General features: G+C 43.3%; 1 protein-coding gene across 5 annotated transcripts in view; it reads left to right on the top strand.

The window, feature by feature from the left end:
* DNAJC5 (DnaJ heat shock protein family (Hsp40) member C5) overlaps positions 1-22,807 on the top strand; it is a 30,099-nt gene extending 7,292 nt beyond the window's left edge. For all 5 annotated transcript variants that reach the window (XM_082226541.1, XM_082226542.1, XM_082226544.1 and 2 more), the window contains exons 2-5: positions 7,564-7,681; positions 11,841-12,054; positions 13,849-14,020; positions 15,557-22,807. In XM_082226541.1, coding sequence (XP_082082667.1) covers positions 7,575-7,681; positions 11,841-12,054; positions 13,849-14,020; positions 15,557-15,654 — 591 coding nt within the window. In that variant the 5' untranslated portion in view covers positions 7,564-7,574 and the 3' untranslated portion in view covers positions 15,655-22,807. The remainder of the gene's footprint in view (positions 1-7,563; positions 7,682-11,840; positions 12,055-13,848; positions 14,021-15,556) is intronic.
* The last annotated feature ends 1,596 nt before the right edge of the window (positions 22,808-24,403 follow it).

Here is a 24,403-nt window from a genome sequence, read left to right as displayed (position 1 = left end):
AGGGCTCCTCAAAAGGGCTGAATCTGTGGAAAAGATAGTGATATGGTTGTTCTGCAGAATATAAAATCTGTACACATTAGATAATCCATTACTCGTGAAAAGCAAACTTCTAAGTTTGCCATTACAGTCATACCTCTTGTTATGTTCGCTTCAGGTTAAATCTTTTCAGGTTGCGTCCCGCGGCAACCCAGAAGTACTGGAAAGGGTTACTTCCGGGTTTCGCCGCATGCGCAGACGTTCAAAATGACGTCACACACATGCCCAGAAGCGGCAAATTGCAACCCGCACATGCGCAGACGCGGGTTGCGTTCTGCTCATGTTGCAAACGGGGCTCCAGAACAGATCCCGTTCGCAAACAGAGGTACCACTGTATATGGAAAATCTTTTGTCGTCTCACATTTAAATTACTTTGCTTCCATTCTTGCACCTAACTTTTTTTTTTGAATGCAAGAACGTTCAAAGCAGAATGAGGCTAAAACTACATGTTTGTAGATTTGGGGTTCTGGAAGTTTATTGTTTGTAGCAAGGCAGAGATTTGCAGAAGAAAACTGGTGAAGCTGGGTTTAGATAATCAAACAGGCCATGGTGTTATATGCGAATCCGTCCACTATCTGCAGAATCATGAGAGCTGCTGTGTTGAGATACATCTTGTTTCTCTAGGTTACATTTGCTAATGGGATAAGATAACTTTCATGCATTGAGAAATCCTCTGAGCAATGCTGGTGTAAGCCCATGTTGTTGGACCTTCCTATTTAACCGCTGTCCCAAACTGAAGGAGTCTAGATTCTAAAGTATCTCCATCAGATTGACTAAAGTAGGTAGTTAGGTTTTGTCAGATTAGCATCATGTTGTGACAAGTTGAAAATATATTGCGGTATGACTGCTGATATTAATATCCTGTAGTGGTGGTGGCCAAACTTGGCCCTCCAGCTGTTTTTGGACTACAACTCCCATCATCCCTAGCTAACAGGACCACTGGCCAGGGATGATGGGAACTGTAGTCCCAAAACAGCTGGAGGGCCAGGTTTGGCCACCACTGTCCTATAGAAAACAACTGCAAGGGCAAAGATTTTATCCAGAAACTAGGACTGTTTGTTAATGGAAACAAAGTCTACCAGTTGAGAAACAAGGAAGGGACAGGACTCTTCTATAACTCTCAAAAATCCTTGTGGGTGCTCAGTGCTTAGAATCATAGAATTGCAGAGTTGGAATGCAGGATCTTGTCCACAGCAGTCCCTGTGGTGGGTTCAGACCACCAACCTTCTAGTTAACAGCCAGGTGTATTGACCCATTGTGCCATGTTCTGTTCAATACAAAGGAAATTCTTAGTGCTAATTAATTGTTTAGTAGTAAAATTTTCTCAGGTATTGCCCACATATTCTCATGTTCTCTTTACTGGCATAAGAGCCAGAAACTTCCATTTTAAAAATCTTAATATTGATATCCTTAAGATGCCAAATTCAGTTCCAGCTACTGTACTTTTGCAAGCACCCAGCAAAATACTTCATCCACCTTACACAACAGTGAAAGTGTAAAAGTGTAAAGAGGACTGTCAATGCCATCCCGCGAGGGAAAGAATTTGGTTTCTGAGTTTCGGTTAATCTCAGATGAACATGCAGGGAATTTCATGCTGATGCAGCTCTGTGTTTTCATCCTGCACTGCATTTGGGCCTTGGAGCTCAAGGCATAACTGCTTAATTTAAATAATATAAGGCACCTCAGTCAGAACTCTCAGAGCACAATGTTGTTGCAGTGCAAATGAAATTTAGCATTAAATGTGAATGTATTGGATATTCTGGTTTGTATCTAAGGAAGTCATAGAGTACTTGAAATCAATGAACTTAAGATGGTCATGTCCATTGATTTTAGTGGGTGCACTCAGAGCTCATAAATTAAACCCAGATGCGCCTGTTTCAGTGGGTCTGCTGCATTTGAACAGTTGTGTTGCTGTAGAAAGTGCAGAAGTGGATTTCAGGCATATATGCAAACCATCCTTACAGCTGGGATCATTATGCCCACTGAGTTACATAGCTTTTCCCCATCTTAACATGGCTGGGGTTTTTTGTTTTTTTGTTTTGCAAAATGTCTGCTTTTTTATTCTAGCTGTTGCAAGTCTTATTTACTTGACACACTCACACACCCTGCTAAATTTCTCTACCCACCACCAGGATGGGAGCATGATTTGCCTCTGGTATGCAATGCATCTAGTTCTTTGGAAGAGCAAGACTTGAAAACCAAATAATGCTCAGTTTTGCTTTGTTTTTATAAGCATCTTTTGTTGAGAATAGATAGGCCCGTGCCACCAAAGAGAGAGAGAGAGAGTTAAGCTGGCTGAGAGCCACGTGCTTTAAAAATACCTCCTCCAAAGGCCTATTTAATCTAGTGTGGGCTAGCTGAAATGACCTAATCCAAAAATAGCCAGCAGCCTGTCTTTTCCCAACGTGTCTGCTGCTGAAGAATGGCAGCTCTTCGTTTTGTTAGCAGCATTGTTGTGTTGGACTTGGGCTTGATTTTGAGGGGGTTTGGATGTGAAAATGCGAACCCAAGCATAGGATTTTTTTAAAGTGCCTGTGTAAAATCAATTTGCCTTTTTACTATAATGCCCCCAAAGGCTGAATGACATCCGGTGAATGTTGATAACATTGTGCTTGTCATCAAGGTATTAACTGGATTCTTTGGTTGGTTTTAAGCATTAACGTTCATGGAATCATAAGAGGACAACATTCATAGTGGTCACATCACTTTGGTGCTCTTTCAGCTGTGCTGGCTACTTATTTACTTCTGGGCCCACTCTGAAGCTCTTACTTTAACCTTTAAGGCCCTAAGCAGTCTGAGTCCATGATACTTTAAAGATTGCCTTCTTTTATATGAACCTGTCCAGATGCTCCATTTTCAAGTGATGCTTTGTGGATGGTCTCCCTGCTGTCCAGTGTTTGAGATGCAGGCCATGGTCTTTTGCAGCTTTCCACACTCCACTGGGAGCCGGTAAATGATTTTTTCCACCTGGGCACTACCATAACAAGCAACCTCTCTCATCAACGCTGAGCTAGGCAAGCGTATTGGCAAGTCAGCTATGGCAGTGGCTCGCCCCTCCAGAAGGGTATGGGAGTATGTGATGCTAATGACCAATACCAAGATGAAGGTCTACCAGGCTTGCATGTTGAGCATGCTATTTTATGGTAGTGAGATGTAGGCAGCTTACACCTGCCAGGAGCAACGCCTTCCACATGCACTGCGTCAGGGAGGTTTGGGGCATCACATGGCATGACAGAGTTTCAAACAAAGATGTGCTCTCCCAGCATATTCTGTCTCAGTGATATCTACGCTCTCTTGGTCATGTCCGCAGAATGGAAGAGGGCAAAATCCCCAAGAACAAGCTAGTAGCTTTTGATAGCCATCTCCTCCATGAAGTTGGTGCCTCCCGTGGGAGCAAGTTCCAGAGTTTAACTGTTCTGCATAAAGAAGTGCTTTCTTTTATGTACCGCCAGTTATGTGGGTAGTAAAAAAGGTAGCTGAGAATCATTTTGCATTTCGATCATGCACTGGAATGTTTTAACATAGCGTTTCCCAAATCTGCAAAGATTCCTGATCACAAATGATTTAAAAGCTCATACTCAGAAGGTAAAAGCATCAGAGGGGGTGGGGGTTATTGTTTTGTTCTTGTTTTTATTCTGAGTTTTGTGTTTTTATCTTGTATTTTTATGCTGCAAACTACCCCGAGATCTATGAATGAAGGGTGGTATAGAAATAATAAGTGGAACTTTGCAGCATTTCAGCAGCCAAAAAGAACAATGAAAAAAAGTTATTATATATGCTAGACTGTTTCCAAGAATTTGGGGCCTGTAAGAAATATCCATTGCAGAAGTACAATTGTTAGTCTTATTGCCACTTTAGGAGGCATATGGGGGGGGGATCTTTGTGTGTGCATGTGCATGTGTATATACACATACATACATGATATATATGATATACACCAGGTCAGCAACCTAAGGCCTGTGGGCCACAAGCGGGGGTCGTTTGACCGGACCATCAGACGCCCCTGATCAAGCCGCCTACTCGGCGAGTCCCTGCGCCCTGCGCTAAACCGATGCGGGGACTCACTTCCGCAGCGCCGAAAATCGTATCTGCGCATGAGCAGACAGCGAAAATCGCATCTGTGCAGACGTCAGAAATCGCAGGCGCAGGTGCCGGAAATCGCAGGCACACACGCGATCTGGCCCATGGAGGGATCTCCACAGGAGTGAACCAGCCCAGGCGAGGTAAACCTTGCCAACCCCGATATACATTATACACACACACACACACACACACACACACACACACACACTCTATATGTGTGTGTGTGTTTGTTTATGCTTCACTTCTGGGCCCTAAAAAGCCCCCCCCCCTCCCATGATCAACGATAAAATACCAGAAACAGTGATATAATAAAATTAAATATGGGCTGGGGAGAGAAAATCTACACCAAAAGGGCAGACAAAATTAAAATGAACTTACCTGAAGTTCAGACAAAGGCAACCCAGTGAGATGGGCGGGTTACAAATAAAATCATCACCATCATCATCAAGCCCAGCTAGCACACAGTCACGCTGGCGGGGCCTTTTGAGAGCTGTAGTCTAAAACATCTGGAGAGCATGAGGTTGAGAAAGACAATGCTAACCTTTGGCAAGCATTGTGTCTTAAGTGTAGCTGGCACTGCAGCATGAAGATCCAGCTCAGTATCAACAGTTAGTTTTGTAACTGGATAGCAAAGAGGTCAGGAAGGAGGTTAATTTATCTGTGAAGTGCTAAAGGCGTCTACGATAGAATCTGTAGAAATTGTTATATCTGGCTTCTGTCCTCAGGTTTATTGTCATGGAAGGTGTAAGAGCGTATGAGTGTTGCGTTGTGGATGGCAGGAGGACGTTGTCAATTATTACCTTGAGGTTGTAAGAAGAATTATCTCTGTTGTGCAGAGTCAGGTGACAATCCCGTATTACACTTCTAAACCCGTGGAATGCGTCCCAGCCAAATGGGACAGCTCGAAATGTCAGATGGGTTCTGCAGAATTTGAGTTTGCTTTTCAGACTCTATGAACATGCATGACAGACTTGGTCTGCTGTGAGTTTTGGAGCCTTGAGCCGTCTGACGCTTCTGCTCTTACCTGACAACATGAACAATGTTTGAGGGTTTTGTTGCCCCTTAACCATTTGGACCCTGCGTGTTTAAAATTTTGACATCTCTTTTGGCTGTCATATAATACAGGCTTCTGAAAGTGGTGCTTAAAATATATTCTAATTATTGCCTTACCAGATGGCAGCAAGGCTGCATGTGTTTCTCACTGTGTCTCAACAGAGACTTACTTGCCTCACTCTAAAGTAAAGATTTTTATTCTAGGTTTTAAAGTAATTGCCCATGTAGCAGCTTCTACCTGGTTTCCGATTTGCCATCTGGCTCCAACATATTCTGTGAACTGGAATTCTTTATCTGGGTGCCAGGTGACCGGTGCTATAGTCTGGCAAAATTAAGTCAGGCCCTCAGTGCTGTTTTGAAAGAAAAAGTACCTTTCAAAAGCATTGAGCATTTCCTTTTCTTAATTGCTCTTTGCCATTATATACGATTATAATTATGTCCATCTTTAGAACATTGTACATAATACTGGCTATCCCACACTGAAATAATTAATCATTATTATATGGCCAGTGACATGGATTTTCTGGAAAATATTCCTCTGCACAACGAGGTGTAATTTGCATTGGAACAATTTCTGATGCCCTATTTACTTGTTTTTAGTAAAACTGCCAAGCTTGCCTATAATCTATTTGTGGTTCAGCGCCATCCATAGTTACTGATGAACTTACAAAATGGAAAGTTTCCCCTGGGAAAATAAAGGACTGATTTTTTTACCCCATTCTTTGTCACTGATCATAGCTGAGAGGAAGAAGGTGCTGAAAGGAGCGATTTAAGTGATGGGGGGAGGCGGGTTTGTTCCATGAATATAGGTTGGTTGAGACACTATGGCTCTACGCCTTCGAGAGAAGAGAAATGTTTGAGACCATGAGAAGTATGGACAGAAATGGATTCTCAAAATGCAAATGCCTGGAGTGCATCGACTGGAATGGAGAAGCAGCAGGTCTAAGACATTGAAGCAAATACTTCATGGAACATGTAACTTAACTAAAGGAATTCACTACCATAGGATGATATTGTGATCATTACCATAAAAAGGAGGGGGGAAACATGCTTTGATTATTGAGCATGATGGTCATACCCTCCATGTTCAGGAATAACATCTCTTGATTACCCTTTACAGGGAAATATCCGTAATGGTTAGATATAGTCATCATAAGATTTTTGTGAGCTTTTCTGGGCAGCATACTGTACTAGATGGACCCATTATGGTAACTGGGTCCTTATTAGCTCCCCAGACCTCATTTAGCATTAATTTGCATCTAAAGCTAGACTACGAAGTGTTGCTTGGATTCTAACGGGCATTTTTAAGGTTACCAAAAACACATTGCTTATGTTCTGCGAGAGTTTTCTGTGACCCCTTTGTTGTGTACAGTTTTGACGGGAGGTTAATAGCTATACATAAACAGCAATTACGAACCGTGATATGGGATTTTTTGCTCCTCAAGTAGTGCAGGGGTCAAAGAAATAGTAGACTGGTTCACACACTGTGGCTAAGCGTGAAAAAGCAAGCCTGTTCAGTACTCGGAGCAAAAATTGGTGCAACTTTGCTGCTCCCCCATTTCTGCTGCTGCTGTGCAACTAGGAATTAAGTCATGGTTTGGCTTAGTGCTGCGTCCTAACCTGGTTATTATTATTATTATTATTCAGACAAGCCATGAGGTGAAAGTAAAGTTTGCTCTTGGCTAATAATAATAATAATAATAATAATAATAATAATAATAATAATTTATTATTTATACCCCACCCATCTGGCTGGGTTTCCCCAGCCACTCTGGGCGGCTTTCAGCAGAATATTTAAATACAATAGTCTATTAAACATTAAAAGCTTCCCTAAACAGGGCTGCCTTCAGATGTCTTCTAAAAGTCTGGCTTGCCACTCATGGTTTGTTTGGGGGAGAAAAACCACAAGTCAGGTTCAAACAAAATGCTTAACCGAACCATCACTTAGCTCTGTGTAGAGCAACAGCAGCAAAACCGTGGGTAGTGATTTTTGTTCTTAAGTTCCGGCATGTTTGCTTGTCAATGCTTAGCCACAGTTTGGCGTAGTGTTACGTGCGAACTGGGCATAGTCATATCTTCAGAGATGTTTGGTGTTTTTCTAAAGTTACCCTCTACAAAAGCGGGTTGGAAGAAGCTTGAGATTATAAACCAATTTTATCTTCTTTGTATCACGCCGTTCCTTCTGGAAGCTTAGAGTGGCATATATGGGTTTTCCTGACTGTTACTCTCAACACTCTTGTGAGTTTGGTCAGGCTGGGAGATAGTGATTTTCCCAAGGGCACCAAATGAGTTTCATGGCTGAGCAGGGCTGTGAACCCTGGTACACCACCTAGTATGAAATCCAGCACTCAGCCCAATTCTGATTTTTGTCCTAAACTCTTTTCTCCCCAGGTTAGCTCAAGATGGGAGACCAGAGGCAACGCTCATTGTCTACGTCTGGGGAATCATTGTACCATGTTCTAGGACTGGACAAGAACGCCACCTCAGATGATATTAAAAAGTCATACAGGTAAGGAGGCCAAGAGCTCGCTCTGAACATAGCATCCATTCTAACACAGCCAGCTTGCCTCATGATTATCGTTCTGTAAGTTTCTGCTATCTCTGAGATGCTAAACACTGCAAGTGAGGTGATTACTCGTACTTCATTTGGGTTATCTGAAACATAGATAACTATGGTTTCTATCTGGAAAAAAACCACAAAACATGATAAAAGGAATCTAACTCAGCTTCCTTGTTTAAAGTAGTTGAGTAGAAGAAAGCAGACAAATTTATATACTCCTTTTACACAGTACACTGTTTGGTCTAGCTGTATCTTGTGACAATTTTGAGATAAGTAGAACCTGAGATTGATTCAGTTATATTTTCAGAACTTCAGCTTTTTCAGTCATAGGTCATACCACTGAGTAATAAAATCTCTCCTAAAGTTTGGAATATAATAAAGCTTGAATCATGATCTATAGTTTTCTTGTCAGTCCATATAATGTTGCTTTTATAAAGTTGTGTCTTCATCACAGCTATTTTACTCAGCAGCAATGGAAAAAGAAGGTCCAGTGACTCAGTGATGAGTCTTGTCTTGGGAATAAATCTTAGCTGTAGAGATCAGTCTGCTTTTCACACCAAACTTTTAATCACATTTAAAAAAAAATCAAAACTTTTGATGCTCTTGCTTTAATTATTTTGGGAACAGTGGAAGATAAAAGTCCATAGGCTAAATAGATGTGCTGGTGAACCAGCAGTAGTCTTCTAGGCATGCGTCTTCTTTACTCCGCTTTTCCCAGGGAAAGCCACAGTTTACTGCTGAATTGGAACAAACGTCAATTGAGTTTTCTGCAGATTGACATATGTTTCAATTCAGCAGTAAACAGTGTTTTTTTCCTGGGGAAAGCAGCAGGCCAAAAGGAAAATCTCTTGGACCTGTGTCTAGAAATCATGAGAAGAACAAGAAATCTCAGGACAAAGAAAGGGAAGCAAGGATGAGCCCAGAGGTGAGTTCAGGGGGCATACTAGTGATAAACTGCAATGAACTGAATTAGACACTAGGGGTCAGCAGTAAACCTTTTCACAATGGTAAGTGATTTAGTGAGCAAGCTACTTTCCTGAGTTTGCACTAACTCAGGGCGGAAACGCTGGGTTCCAAATAATAAACTTTAATTGTATTCCCACTATTTCTCAGAACAGAAGCAAACAATAGGAGATTTGTGGAGATTCTGGCTGCAGGTATTCTTTTGTGAACAGAAATTGGTGGAAATGTGTGTTAGCTTTCATTGTACCATCAATATAATGCAGCTTCCTATGTTCTGTATCACAGTGAATCTTCCCCCCTTTTTTTGAAAAAAATTATATTATTCCTCACCGTAAATGGATAGCTGTGCATCTGTCTGGAAATATTAGTCTTTTGTTCCTCTTGATGTGGAAGAGTCAACCGGCAACTGCAGTTCTCTGCTTTGGGCAAACATCTGCTTGAAGTTGTATCTCTCTCATGTGACTTTAGAGATAAGGCGCTCTTTGCAGGATATTTATGTGCAGAAATTGACAGTCTTTCCAGAGTAGCAGCTACTTGACATTTTCTAATGGGCTTTTGCTCTTCATATAAACCAGCCCTACATTGATTATGTTGGATGCTTTCTGCCATTACAGACTAAATCTGGGCACAAACAATTTTACTGTTTTTGACTTGAGCAGCTGTACGCTGTAAAAAATTTGCAGTGTTGGAAACTGCTGCAGAAAATATTAGGAGGGGTAGGGTAGATTTGGGTTGTAGACCTATACATGTTTGGGAGTAAGTCCCATTGAATTCAGTAGGACTTGGGTAAACATGTATAGAATTGTACAGTGGTACCTCAGGTTACGGGACGCGGGTGGCGCTGTGGGTAAAACCTCAGTGCCTAGGACCTGCCGATCGTATGGTCGGCGGTTCGAATCCCCGCGGCGGGGTTAGCTCCCATCTTTCGGTCCCAGCTCCTGCCCACCTAGCAGTTCGAAAGCACCCCAAGTGCAAGTAGATAAATAGGTACCGCTTTATAGCGGGAAGGTAAACGGCGTTTCCGTGTGCTGCGCTGGTGCTGGCTCGCCAGAGCAGCTTCGACACGCTGGCCACGTGACCCGGAAGTGTCTGCAGACAGCGCTGGCCCCTGGCCTCTTAAGTGAGATGGGCGCACAACCCTAGAGTCGGACACGACTGGCCCGTACGGGCAGGGGTACCTTTACTACCTTTACCTTTACCTCAGATTACATATGTTTCAGGTTACAGACTCCGCTAACCCAGAAATATTACCTCGGGTTAAGAACTTTGCTTCAGGATGAGAACAGAAATCGTGCTCCGGCGGCACGGCAGCAGCAGGAGGCCCCATTAGCTAAAGTGGTGCTTCAGGTTAAGAACAGACCTCTGGAATGAATTAAGTACTTAACCTGAGGTACCACTGTACTCGTGTGGGTGTGGGTGCGCTTTACCTTGCATATCACAGCTTTCCCAAACAGAAATAAGCCTGCATTTCATATTGTGCGGCAGCTAAGAAAAAGGTGAATTCCATTCTAGGGAACATTAGGAAAGGAATTGAAAATAAAACTGATGCCATCATACAAATCTATGGTGTGGCCACACTTGGGATACTGTGTATAGTTCTGGTTGCCTCACCTCAAAAAGAATTTTGTAGCATTGGAAAAGGTTCAGAGAAAGGCAACCAAAATGGCCAAGGGCAGAGGTTTTCAACCTTTTTGAGTTCATGGCTGTGGGATACCTGGTAAAAACACCATAAGTTCCCTCCCAAACCCAGAGCCGGGCTTTGCAAGTTGCACAAAGTAGACCCAGGTCTGCCACCAAGTGCAGCCTGGGAGTTGCTGCACTCAGTTCTCAGATTCTGCCCCCAGCAAGAGCACCCACATGAGAGACTTGCATCAGACACGTTCATACCTTACTTTTTTTAAAAAGGAAAACAAGGTACACCCAGAAGTGCGAAGAGGCCCCCAAAGGAGGTGGGGCTTCAAGGCACCTTGTGGAATAAAGGCAAGGAGCCGACAGCACTGTCTTCTCCCACTTCTCTTACAAATGGGGCTTCCAGGTCAACTATCTCTATACCATGACAAGTGAAGGTTTGCTGAACCTCAATATCCCAACTCTGAGATGCCTTGATGGACGCAGAGCATGCAACTTGTTTGAGTCCTCCTCCTTTTCAGTTTAGAAAAACAGTGAGTAAGGGGCAACATGTTGTTGTTGTTTAGTCGTGTCCGACTCTTTGTGACACCATGGACCAGAGCACGCCAGGCACCCTTGTCTTCCACTGCCTCCCGCAGTTTGGTCAGACTCATGTTTGTAGCTTCAAGAACACTGTCCAGCCATCTCGTCCTCTGTCGTCCCCTTCTCCTTGTGCCCTCCATCTTTCCCAACATCAGGGTCTTTTCCAGGGAGTCTTCTCTTCTCATGAGGTGGCCAAAGTCTTGGAGCCTCAGCTTCACGATCTGTCCTTCCAGTGAGCACTCAGGGCTGATTTCCTTCAGAATGGAGAGGTTTGATCTTCTTGCAGTCCATGGGACTCTCAAGAGTCTCCTCCAGCACCATAATTCAAAAGCATCAATTCTTCGGCGATCAGCCTTCTTTATGGTCCAGCTCTCACTTCCATACAACACTACTGTGAAAACCATGGCTTTAACTATACGGACCTTTGTTAGCAACATGTTAGAAGTTTATAAAATTACAGCATGGAGAAAGTGGATAGAGGTCCCCCCCCCACTTCCTGCCTCATAACACTAGAATTTATTGATACCCAGTGAAACGGGATTTTGGAAGATTCAGGACATACAAAACAAAGTACTTCTTCGCACAGCACATAGTTAAACCATGGAACTTGCTCCCACAAGGGACAGCAATGGCCACCAACTTGGATGGCTTTAAAAGAGGATTAGACAAATTCAAGGAGGCTATTAATCAGGCTATTAATAGCTGCTAACCAGGATGTCTGCTCTGCCTCCATTATCTGAAGCAGTATGTTTCTGAATGCCAGTTGCTGGAAACCACAGGAGGGGTATAGAGTTTTGCTGTACCCAGATACTGCTTGTGTGTTTCCTATAGGCATTTGGTTTAACCACTGTGAGAACACGACGCTAGACTAGGCGGACCTTTGCCCTGATCCAGAAGGCTTGTCATGATCTTCTGTGGTTTCTTCTTTCCACAGGAAACTTGCATTAAAATATCACCCCGATAAGAACCCAGATAATCCGGAAGCTGCAGAGAAATTTAAAGAAATCAACAATGCACACGCGATATTAACTGATGCTACAAAACGAAATATTTATGATAAGTATGGTTCCTTGGGTCTGTATGTAGCAGAGCAGTTTGGAGAGGAGAATGTGAACACGTACTTTGTGCTATCCAGCTGGTGGGCAAAGGTAAGCAACAGAGAGATTCTCCTCTGAACATGTTCTTTGTGTAGCACAATAATAATCCCATAGAGGATGACGTTTCAACAGTTTCTAGGAACCTTGAGAGATTCTGCTGCCTCCCCAGTAGGTAGGTTAGTTTTTCAAGAGAGCCATTGAACCACCGAATTGTGGAGGTGGAGGGGACCTTGAGAGTCATCTTGTCCACCCCCCTGCAGTGTAGGTATCACAACCAAAGAAACCTTGACAGTTGACCATCCAACCTCTGCTCAAAAACATCCAGTGAAGGAAAGTCTATACTGTACCAGTTTCCCAGGGAATTCGTTCCACTGTCAAACAGCTCTTACTGTCAGAAAGTCCTTTCTGATGCACTAGGGGTGCAACCTGTTACAGAACTCCATTAATTAATTGAACGAAACTCATATAATCCATTGTTCAGATTTGTGCGTGGGTTAAAACGTTTCAGAAGCAAGAGACGTTGCTGCTCTTGTTTTTAGATGATGGGCATGTGCTGTCATATTTCTGTTTAGTTTATTCCTGCGTTTCAGGTGGCTGAACTCGATGACCTTGGGGGGGCCTTCCAGCTCTACAATTCTGTGATTCTATATGGAAGAGACATTGCCTCCTGTGTGAGGGGAAAAAGCAGAATTCTCCTTTTTAATAATAGTACTGTTGTAAATTTTGGCCTGTGGTGTCCAGTCATGATTAAAAGTTTTAAGTGCAGCCATTAAAAAATATGGATTCTGGCTTAAAATGGCAACTGATTTAGAAATATTCCACAAGCAGCAGTCTCCGAAGCGTTATCTCTTGAAATTCCTGGAATGCTTTTGTAGGTTCCTTGTGGTTTGAAAGAAGATTGTTTTGACTCAAGTTTACAGTACAAAAAGGGTTGTGTGGTCTTTTATCAAAAGCTCAGTGTGTCATGTGGTGTCAGTTGTTGAAGTCACTTAACTTGCTTTCTGAATGTGTTAGTTTCCTGTTTTGATGAATCACCCATTGGGATACTTTCTTTTCCTGCTTTCTCCTGACTACTTTGTCATGAGAGAGAGCACCATGGATCAGATAACTGAGTGGCAAACTGAAACAGCTCCCTAATCTAGGAGTTTTGCAATGATTAGCTTTCTTGTAATTTTGTACAAATTAGGCATATTTTATTTTATTTATTTTATTTTATGCAACAGCTGGACTTCTTAGTGCTTGATGGGGCTTATCTTGGATGTATTGGCTTGCATTTTGGGGGAATACAGGGTGGGATTCAACTAATCAGCCCCGACAGCCAAAGGTCTGTGGAAGGCCTTCTGCAATGGGCTCCCTTCCCTCTCTTCCCTCTGCATGCCCTGCGCCCCCAGAGTTGGCTCTGGGGAGCTGGGAGAAGCTCCAGAACACAACATGGTGTCGTTCCACCTGGCAGTACTTGTGCAGACAGAATGATTGGAAGAGCACATGGTTGAATTCCACCCACAGTAATTGATGAGAAGCCATAGGCTGGGACAGTCCATCAACTGCAATAGCATAAACTACAGCAGTGATTTGGGAGGGCTAGAGCAGAGGGGTTGGCCTTTGCTTCACCTCAATTGTACGACACATGGGCATTTTTTCATGAGACCATCATACACAATTGTGAGGAGGCAAACCTTTGCCTGAGAGGTTCACTTCCCATTTTAGATTTTATGCTACGTGTCAGGAGGGTGCGAGCTTTTTAAGTTCAAGAGGCTGTTTTTCTGCTGCTGATATCCCAAGCATGAGATCTAAGTTAAGTTGGCATTCGTTGGTTGGAGACACTTTCCCTTTTCCTCTGTGCAGGCGCTGTTTGTGTTCTGTGGACTCATCACGGGCTGCTACTGCTGTTGCTGTCTCTGCTGTTGCTGTAACTGTTGCTGTGGAAAGTGTAAACCGAAACCCCCTGAAGGTGAAGAGCAGGAATACTATGTCTCCCCCGAAGACTTGGAGGCACAGCTACAGTCAGATGAGAGGGGTAAGTCTTCTGCTCTCCAGGTCAGCCACACATGGAATGTCTCAAAATCACAGGGCTGAGAAGAGAGAGGAAGAGGAGGAGGAGGAGGAGGAGGAGGAGAAGCTTCGTGTAGTTTCAACTGAAGGAGGTGCCTAAAAAGCATATCTTTGCTGAAAATGTTTTTTTTTTTTCTGAAGACCTGGCTTCATGGAGATTCCTAAATATCTCCCTGAATAAAACCAAGGTTTGCTCATGTACAAAATGGTGAAGAGGTGAGCAAATTCGTTGATCATATCATTTAGAAGATTTTATAACTTGCCTGTCAGTGGAATGACCCTTGAGCCAGCTCACAATACCTGTACACGAATTGCAAACATACATACAGCCATGCACCCCCTTTGTCCCCTGTCCAGTGGTTGGGGCCCAGAGTGTGCTGCTTCTCACTTCCGCAGTTCCAGGGCTTGTGGCAATTGCACCCGGGGGTTCTTTCTGGCAGGGAGAGGGAAAGCCAAGCTTCTTGCAAGCTGTTCCTTCTCTGATCCATGGGTTTGGCCAGGCTGGTGGGTCTCCTTGCTATAGGAGGCAGAGAGTGCAAACGCCCAGTAGCTCTTGACTCCTGGCTTGATGGCAGAAGCTGGAGAGTGCTGCCCTTCATCTTTGCAGTCCCATTCATGGAACGATGGTCTAAAGGCACCCAGTGGGTATGCTTCTTTTGAAGCTAGTTGGTGTAGCCTTAAGAGGAAATGTGGATAACATTTGTTGACACGGTTAGCAGTTTATGGAGGAATTTCCCCTATCTTGCATATTACTCACTGTATGGACACCATTAACTAGGAATATGGTGTTGAAATAATTAATTTAATACAACCCTTCTGTCTGTTTAACTGAAACTGATGGAAAAATAATGAAGCAAACCAACATCCTAAGAAGGAGGAAATTTTTAAAAATTAACGGCTGCACAGAAATCTTGAGTTGGCCTTGCAAACTCCCCTGTTTCCCCCACAATCCTACACTGGTCATTTATAGTTGCAATGAAGGGGAAAAAATTTAGATGCCCTTACCTGGTTACCTAGGGATGCGGGTGGCGCTGTGGGTTAAACCACAGAGCCTAGGACTTGCCGATCAGAAGGTCGGTGGTTCGAATCCCTGCGACAGGGTGAGCTCCCATTGTTCGGTCCCTGCTCCTGCCAACCTGGCAGTTCAAAAGCATGTCAAAGTACAAGTAGATAAATAGGTACCACTCCGGCGGGAAGGTAAACAGCATTTCCGTGCGCTGCTCTGGTTCTCCAGAAGCGGCTTAGTCATGCTGGCCACATGACCCAGAAGCTGTCTGCGGACAAACACCGGCTCCCTCGGCCTATAGAATGAGATGAGCACGCAACCCCAGAGTCGGTCCCGACTGGACCTAATGGTCAGGGGTCCCTTTACCTTTACCTGGTTGCCTAGAAGCCCTTAGGGCTGGCAAGTTGCTTTTGACAAGCCAGGTCTTCATTGTGTCACTTCCTTTCAGCAGTTTTAGGAGGCAGCTGTCTAACCACGATTTCCTTTGATTTTCAGACACCTCAGATACACCTATTGTGATACAGCCAGTCTCAGAGACGACCCAGCTCACAGCGGACTCCCACCCCAGCTACCATACCGATGGATTTAACTAAGTTAAGGAAGCACTGTTAACTAGAATGGATAAGAATAAATAATATGGCCAATCCAGCACTAGAATCATGGACATTAGATAATAGAGTACGGGGAAGGGAGACGTCCTCCCACAATTAGAGGGCAGCCTCCAACCTGCTGAGAATATTTTGTAATCCCTTCGCCTTTTGTCACCTTCAGTGTCGTATCTTGATGATACATGGATGATACTGTAGCATGCAGTATTTAAAGCAGTTTAGCTTTTGGTCTTATTTCGTTTCCTTTTTTAAAAAAGAAAAAAAAATTAGCATGTGTGGAGTTTTATGTTATAAATGTCTTTGTGTTGTAATGTATTGAGGAGTTATCACAACGAGTGTGATGGATACATTCTGCATTTTAAGCAGCGATACCAGCCAAAAAAACAATGAGCATTTTTCAAAGAGAATTTAAATTTGCCACAGAAGCCACCAAACTTCCATACAGTTGAGCTACAAACATCACTTGAAGGCGGCTGTTGATCAACCACTTGATAGCAACTAAGATTTCCAGTATATCCCAACTGCCCCTTTGCTCCTAACAGCCCTGTCTCAAGAGCTAACCTTGAAAATGGCTGATGTTGCATGGAAGGGATTTTTTTTTAAAGGGGAAAAAATGTTCCCTGCACATCTGTTTCATCTTCTGAGTGTCAGTGGCTTTATAGTTAAGATGTTCTTGTATAGGAGAGGGCCAAAATGTTGGTTTTGTTATAAAACCAGACGTTACTTGAATTATCTCAAATTAAAGTGCACACTAATTTTGTTTGAATTTAATCATTCCCCTGCACTATTTATGATCAGTTACTGCCATTTTTTTTAACTTGTGCATGAACATGGAAAACAGAAACTTATGTAAGCTCTTACTGTCGCGTTTGAATGAAGTCTAAGCAAATAAATAGTTGAGTAAAGTTTAGATTTCTGTTGTTTGAATATGCATTGCTTTTTACATTTTTACAAGCACCTCTTAAAAAAGAAAACTAAGGCCACTTTACACATGCATTCTAGGTATGCATCTAAGAGTACTTAAAAAAACATTTCTAGAATAAATGCTGCAGGTACAGGCATACTTATCAGGGGACTGAGATTGGCTGTGGCTCCCTTTTGAGTGTTTGCTGGGTGGCAAGCTTCAGTTTGCTGCTATGTGATGTTGGAAACAGATCTATGCTGACTGGCTCAGCAGACAAAACACAGTGTTTTGGAGCTGAGACACCAAGTCTTCTATCTGTAGCTACAGCCATGTGGCTTCCTAGCACAAATTTGATTGCCTCTGTTCTACCCTGCTAAAATGGGATCAATAAGTCTGATCTGCTCTAACCAGTGTGCAGTGCTTTACAAAATTGGAGCACTGCGTGGTTGATTAATTAGTATTGCTGAATGGTTGTCAAATAACTAATCACATCTGTTTCCTTGTATGTTAACCCATGAAATAATTTGCACGTGTTCTTTTTAAAGATAATGTTTATTTTGTTTGGGGTTTCCCTTACATCCCTTCATTGATAACTTTGTGGTGGATATTCTGGAACGGTTTCCCTCTCTGCGGTTGAAAAAAAAATTATGAATGGAAATTGTGTGTGTGAGAGAGTGTGAATGTGGTGGGCATCATGAGGCTTCCTTAGGTATCTCAGCAACTTATATTCTCTACTTCTCTGCTATTGTTTGTTTAGTCTCATTTTAGAAAATGTTCAATCCACTTAAAAATGCATCACCCATTTTCAGGGCTGCTGCTGCTTTTGAGTTTCAGAGCTCAGATCAGTCTTCCTTCTGTTCCCTTTTTCTCTGCCCCCCCCCCCCATTTTCTCTCTTTGGAATTAACTGTGGCTGTCTCTTCTTACGCACCATTCTGAGGTGGTACCATTTCAGACTGCAAGTGGGAGATGCCAATATGAATATTCCCCAGGGCATGTGGAGAAAAGCAAAGTCAATGCAAATAGAAAAATTAACACATAAGGAAAAGCGAGTCTGATTGAGCCCTTTGCCTGTTTCACAAGTTTATTGGGGAGCATTGTAGAAATGTCTTCTCTTGTCTGCAGTCTGAAATAGTGCAGTTGGGCTCTGCCACCACCTCCTGAGCATCCCACAGTCTCGTAATGCAGATCGTGTGGGATGAGGCCTGACTTTGTTCTACATGCGTTCTGCTTCCCCACAAGCAGGGTTTGCTTTCTTTGCAGGACTTCATCTTCCTTACACCTGACCTGAAATCTGTACTAAAGGAAAGATCTTTGAAAGCTTCTTAACCATATGGACCAAAACTGTCTTTTGAAAGCCGAGCCAGCTCTTTTCTTTCCTCTCCTGCCCTCTCCAGTCTTCTCCAAAGGTGCCCAATATGGCATGTTCACTTTACTTAGGCTAGGCAGAAGGGCAGTTCTTAACATTTGGGTGAGCTAACACATTGTTAACACTCGTTTTGATATTGCACCCTTAGTTTTTGGCTAAATACCCTGGACAGCTCAGTACTTTAATATTCCTTGAATCCACCTGCATGATTCAAACTTAATATATTTCAGACTTGTATCTTTCTCTAGGCGAAAACAGGCTTATCATGCATTCCTAATGCCTGTCACTGGGTTTTACTCAACATCCCCCACCCAGGGGTTAGGGGACACACACACAGAGAGAGATTTACATATCTAGACTTGAAAGCCTCATCCATCTTGTTGAGGGTTACATGGAGGGTGTAATATGGAGAATTTATAAAAGGTGACAGAGTTCTTTGCCTAAAAGTAAAGTATGATCTCAGCTGCGCTCCTGCTGCCCGGCTTCAGTCTTGATTTTAACATAACTAAAATTGACCATCTTGGACTGATTTCATGACCTAACAACATTGGCGCTCCAGAGCAAAACATCTAGTGAGGAACTTGGGCCATGACCCGGTGTCAGGCTGGATTTTACAAACATGTAATAACCCCTAAACAGTTTGCTGCCACTGGAAACAAGCTGCTTCAATCTCTAGCATAGTTAATTGTTTCAATAGAGTTTCAAGGCAGTTTCCCCCCTCCCTTCTCCCTCTCAGTCTTGGAGTTCAGAGTACTGTATCGCTATTTGTGTTCACTTAAAGTAGATCAATTTATTAATCATTTTGCTGTTGGGCAATGATTTCATAATCATTCCAGTAGTGATTTGGGGGTAAAGCTGTAGTACTTCCTGTGTTTTCTTACGCCATTGTGTCCTTTAGATTTGCATCCCACTGAAGCTTGTTCTAAATATCCATTAATTGTTAAGCTAAAATGCCAGGATGAAGGTGCTTCACATAGTCTTAAACACAGTCTCTGCTCTCTGTTCCTAACGTTGTGCTGCTAGACACAGGGAACCGGGGCTCTTTCAAAGTCTGATTGCTGTTTGATATAAAGGGAAGTTTCTAATTCGAATTTCTAATAGCTCTATCTTCAACTGGAGGCAAACAAAGCTGAAAATGATTTGAGAGGAGTTTCACTTTCCATTGCATTTGTGTACTTGCTGTGAGTCTTCTTGTTGCTGCCTCTGGACAAACAGGACTTAAGGGTTTTTGAGACCATACCAAAGTCATTTAATAGAAGGTGAGAGTGGGGGTGAGCATACGTTATTCTGAGTCTGAGCCTTCTTTCAAGCTACCTTTAAAATTTCTGGAACAAAACCCACATCCATCTGTCTTCAGTCTTATTTATCAAGTCCACTACCTCATCCCCTTACAGAAGTTTTCCTTTAGACTGCCATGACTCACCTTTCTCATTTTTTCAAACTCATATTATGTTGTTAGAAGACTTGCAGAAGGTTGTCCTTCAGTCCTGTTTAACTGTGTCAAAACCAGTGGATCCGGCCAATTAAAGTGAGTTCCACGTGGCTTTGTGATAGGCATATATAATGCACCAAGCCGCCACAAGCCCAGAAGTACCTGCTTTGCTTTGCATGGTGGCCAAACCACATCCTAGCTCTGGCTCTTTGGCTCAATTCAGCTCCCAGGGACTTGAATATGTGAGTCGCAGAGCATCTTTCCCTGCCCCCTCACTAAAATCAACACAGCTTTTTTTCATTTGGAGCTAGTGAGAATGAAGTGAGAGATGAAAAATGGGCAATGAACTTATTAAAAGTCCATTGTCACTGGCTTACATGAAGAACGTTCACTGCCAATGCATATGAAACTTTTGCACCATTTTTCTATGCTTAAATGTGTTGCCAGCCAATTAAATTAGTGTTTTCATTTTTACTTTAAGTGATGCTAGCATTCACAAGCATCTTCATGAACCTGCCCATTTTGCTCTCAGATTGCATTCAGGGAGCTGGCTGTGTTAGGAACTCCTGTCGTTAACCTGCTCATTATTGCCCAATCATCAGACCACTTGTGCAGAGTCAGAGAGGATCTGTACAGCTTCCCGTGGTACGGAGAGCTTTGCAGGCTGCCGTTTTGATTACCTGGGAGATGCAATTTGGGGCTAATGCAACCTGAGGAAGGTTGGTAGCTTGCTGGTTGGACTTCCAAGCTTTTTACTAAATCATGCCAAGCCACAGGCTTGCACCCGGAAACTTGCTTTGAGCGCTGATTCTCCATCCCTTTCCCAACACAGGAGTGATCCTGGGAGGCTTTCCTGTGTCTGAAAATGTATCATGGATACACTGATTAGATATAACTGCTGTGGAAAAGGCACACTGCTCTCAGAGCTACTAAGAACCAGATGTTACGTTTTCAGACACCAAAGTGCCAAGTCCTGATGTGTTCAGGAAAACTGTCGCTTGGGAAACTGGTCTTAATTTATTCTACATTCCAGATGAGCTCCAAATCCCCTCTGCAGCAGCTGCTGTTGAAGTGATAAAAAAAAAAATAGTTGTTTGGTGCAATGAGCAATGCAGCCATCCTTTGTTTGGGGAGCCAAGGGGCATTGTACCTACGAATGCTAAATAAATTTCACAGGCTGTGTATGTATGAATCTGTTGTTTTTATCTGTATATACATGTATATATAAAACACTTACGTATATATAAAACACTTACGTAAACATCCTTGTAGCACTTGTGGGTAGATTTCTGCCATTTCTGATGTTACCAAGCGCTTTTTCTTACAGCTTAGTAACTTCCAAACATTGCTTCTCTCCACCCTCCTTTTCTTTTAGCCCTCACAGTAGTCAATAAAATGTGATGCTCCATAACATTTCATTGCATAGTAGCCTATCATGAGAGCACCCCGCCCAAGCTCATTCAATGGCAGAGTTTCACATTATGTTCTCAGTGATGTGGTGGTGTTGCTGGGGGGTCTGCTGTTCGATCAGCAACCCTTGCGACAGTTTTTACCTACGTTACAGGTGGAGGTGGGAACTGTGCCCTGATTCTAGGAGCCTCCTGCAGCAGTTGTGGCTCCTGCAAACAAACACATCAAGAATGGACAGCGAATGCATGTCCTTAAAAAAACCAAAACCCTGAACATGTCGGCTTGATTCAAAGAGAAGGCAGCAATATCCTGAGAGGCAAAGAGTTCTTTCTGGGATGGTTGTCGTGGGTTGAAGTGGAGGGGAAGGTGGCTTCTGAAATAGTTGCAGGGCATGGCTCTAAGCTCTTTCTAGCGGCAGCGTATTTAACAAAGTGGGGCATAGCATGGGAAATCGTAGGATGAGTGCTTGCATTGCTGTGGTTCTTTTCTGTTGGTAATTCAGCTTTGACTGTTAAGGAGATGTGTCGATGTGATTGTCTAAAGCAGGGGTTGGCTACCTGCAGCCCCCGGGCCACAAGCAGCCCCCGGGGTCGTTTAAATGGCCCACGAGCCGCCCCTGAACCGAGCCGCCCACTCGGCAAGTCTCTGCGCACTGTGCTAAACCGGCACAGTGCGGAGTGGGGACTCACTTCCGCGGTGCCGGAAATCACATCTGCGCAGACACAAATGCTGGAAATCGCATCTGCGCAGACGCGATCCAGCCCATGGAGTGATCTCCGCAGGAGTGAACCGGCCCAGGCGAGGTAAACCTTGCTGACCCCTGATCTAAAGACCCCAAAACTAAGCATGACAGAGACAGCCTCCCCCCTTCCCTGTTGGAGGAAGAAGACAGGGACCCTTCCTGCCTTTCCATTGTTTCTTTACCTCTCCCCGCAGTCCCGTTGCCTAATTCTTAGACTCTAATCTGTAGGCCAACAATAACACTTGACATTTGATTCTTGGTATTTTGCTGGAGGCAAGCCAACCCAAATTGTTTAATTGCACAGCGCAAGACCTGCAGCTTATTTCCGTTTCAATGTTTTGACTCAGTGATCTTATTTTACTTTTTGGTACGCCTGTGTGTTGTGTGTCGATGGGTGGGCTGTGTGTGTGTATGTAATGAACCTGGAGATTTGCCAAGCTGCAAAAGCTGTAGAAATTGCGTTTTCCACATTAGTCCTGTGTGTGTGTGTGTGTGCGCGTTGCGTCGTTCAGCTACTGCTGGTGTTCTATTAATTTTTGTATCATCATCTGCTGCTGCTGTTGCCCCTTCTCCTCTATTGGGGAACATGGTATGTGTTTTTTGTTTTGTGTAGCTATCGCTCTATTCAAGGCAGCCTCTTCTTGCATATGAGTAAAAAAAGTTAGGATGAACTGTGGCCCAGTCAGCCATTGCTCCTTTCATGCTGTTCCTTTCAGTGAAGGTTTGCAAGCCCCATTGAAATGAACCATGGCTCCAGAAAGCAAAGTTTGGTAGATTCCATCATTCACTTAACTGTTGATTTTTAGTAAGATTTGTTGTGGCCTCTCCTGAAGTCTGTGTGACCTGATGAAGATGTATCAAGAGTCTCATATTGCACTTGTACTTGCTGGAGAAAAGGGGAAATCCAGATTTTTTTTTTAAATTAAGAAAAATGTTAGTTGTAAAGAACAATCAAAAAGTATAAATGCATTTGAAAAGCAATTATATATATATACATATACATAGAAAATATATATATATATTTTGTTATGTTACTTAAAGGGTCATCCTTTAAATTGTATGTAAGTAGCTGTGGCTGTCCGAACTTTGTGGATTGTTAACACTCGCAAATACTGAGCTCCTGTACATACCTACAGTTCAAGCAGAAGGAATTTATTTTATGTTTTAGCATGTAATTTATGTATTGTATGTCTGAATAGGAACATAAAATTGAAAAAATAAAGACTGCTAAATTATCAGAAACCAAGGTTGTAAAATAAATGTTTTCAAGGCAAAAAAAACCACCCGAAGTGTTCTCTTGATCTGTTTTTTTTTTTTTTAATGTTTATTTTAAGGCTGGATTAGGGCCTTTTCTGCCATTAACCAAAATGCTGTGACTTAAAGGAGGAAGAAATCAAGCATGGAAGCCACCTTCCTTGGCTTCTTATCCTGAGCAACTGTGATGATAATCATAATTTATTATTTATACCCCACCCATCTGCGGCAGCCTTTGGACTCAAAGCTATCTTGTGTAGAGCGGCCACAGAAATTTCTGAGGAATTCTGAGGAGAAGTGGAAGTTTTCAAAAAGACCAGCCCATTTCCTTTTCCTCTAAGGGGCTCATATGGTTACAACAACCCTGTGGCGCTGGTTAGGCCAAGAGGCAGTGACTGGCCCAAGGTCACCGAGTGAGCTTCATGACTGAGTGGGGATTCGAACCCTGGTCGTCTCCCAGATCCTAGTCTGACACACTAGCTAGACACTATCCCACCAGAGAAAATAGCCACTGGCTGCATTCTGCATTAGCTGCTGTTTCCATGCAGTCTTCAAAGGGAGCCTCGTGTAGTGCCCCCATCCCAACCAAAAGTTGCTCCATAAGGTTCTTCCTTATCTATTTTCAAAGGAAGGGGTGGAGGTTGTAGCACTATGTTCTCATTTCTGGTTCTTTATAGTGTTGTGAAGATGGTGCTTTGCACAGGAAAATGCTCACAAGGCAGGTTCCTGCCCCCAAGCAGATTACAATTAAAAGTTTAAATGAAACCATATACAGTGGTGCCTCGCAAGACAAAAAGAATCCGTTCTGTGATTCTCTTCGTCTAGCGGTTTTTTCGTCTTGCGAAGCAAGCCCATTGAAGGATTAGCGGATTAGCACTATTAGCGGCTTTTAGCGGCTTATCTGCTGATCGGATCAGCTGATAAGCGGCTTAGCGGCTTAGAAAAAGGGGGGGGAGGAAAAAAAACCAGCAGGAACTCGCAAGACATTGTGGTCTTGCAAAGCAAGCCCATAGGAAATTCGTTTTGCAAAGCACCTCCAAAACGGAAAACTCTTTCGTCTAGCGAGTTTTCCGTCTTGCGAGGCATTCTTCTTGCGGGGCACCACTGTATCCTTCTTCTTTGGCGATCACTCGTAGCCGAGTAAGATTGTTTTCCATAAACATGATTTTAACAATGAGTCCGTAAGTGACTGTGGAGGCCAATACTGGATCCACACATCCTTCCACAGTGGGGACTTTTGTTTCCAGGCGGGAGTTGATCACGCTGTGGATTTGCCAAGCGTGCCTTCTTAGCACGTTTCTCCCTTGCGTCCTGAGTTCGAGTGTCTCCAAAGCCCATGACACCTTTGGTAAAGGCTGTTCTCCAACTGAAGCGCTCGCAGGCCAGTGTTTCCCAGTTGTCAGTGTTTATACTACATTTTTTAAGATTTGCCTTGAGACAGACTTTAAACCTCTTTTGTTGACCACCGGCATTATGCTTTCCATATCCTAAAGACGCCGCCGTCTCTGCTGGCCTTCATTCCTAAGGAAACAAAGTGCTGAAACCCCTGGAATCTGTCGCTGCTTGGAGACTGTGGTGGCACGTAACAGTATCTTCGATGCACGACGTCTGTGTCTGAGCAGGGA

Source organism: Podarcis vaucheri (genome assembly GCF_965113315.1).
Source record: "Podarcis vaucheri genome assembly, chromosome: 6".
Taxonomy (NCBI): Eukaryota; Metazoa; Chordata; class Lepidosauria; order Squamata; family Lacertidae; genus Podarcis; species Podarcis vaucheri.
Note: the sequence above shows the minus strand (reverse complement) of the source record. Positions and strands in the feature narration are given on the sequence as shown.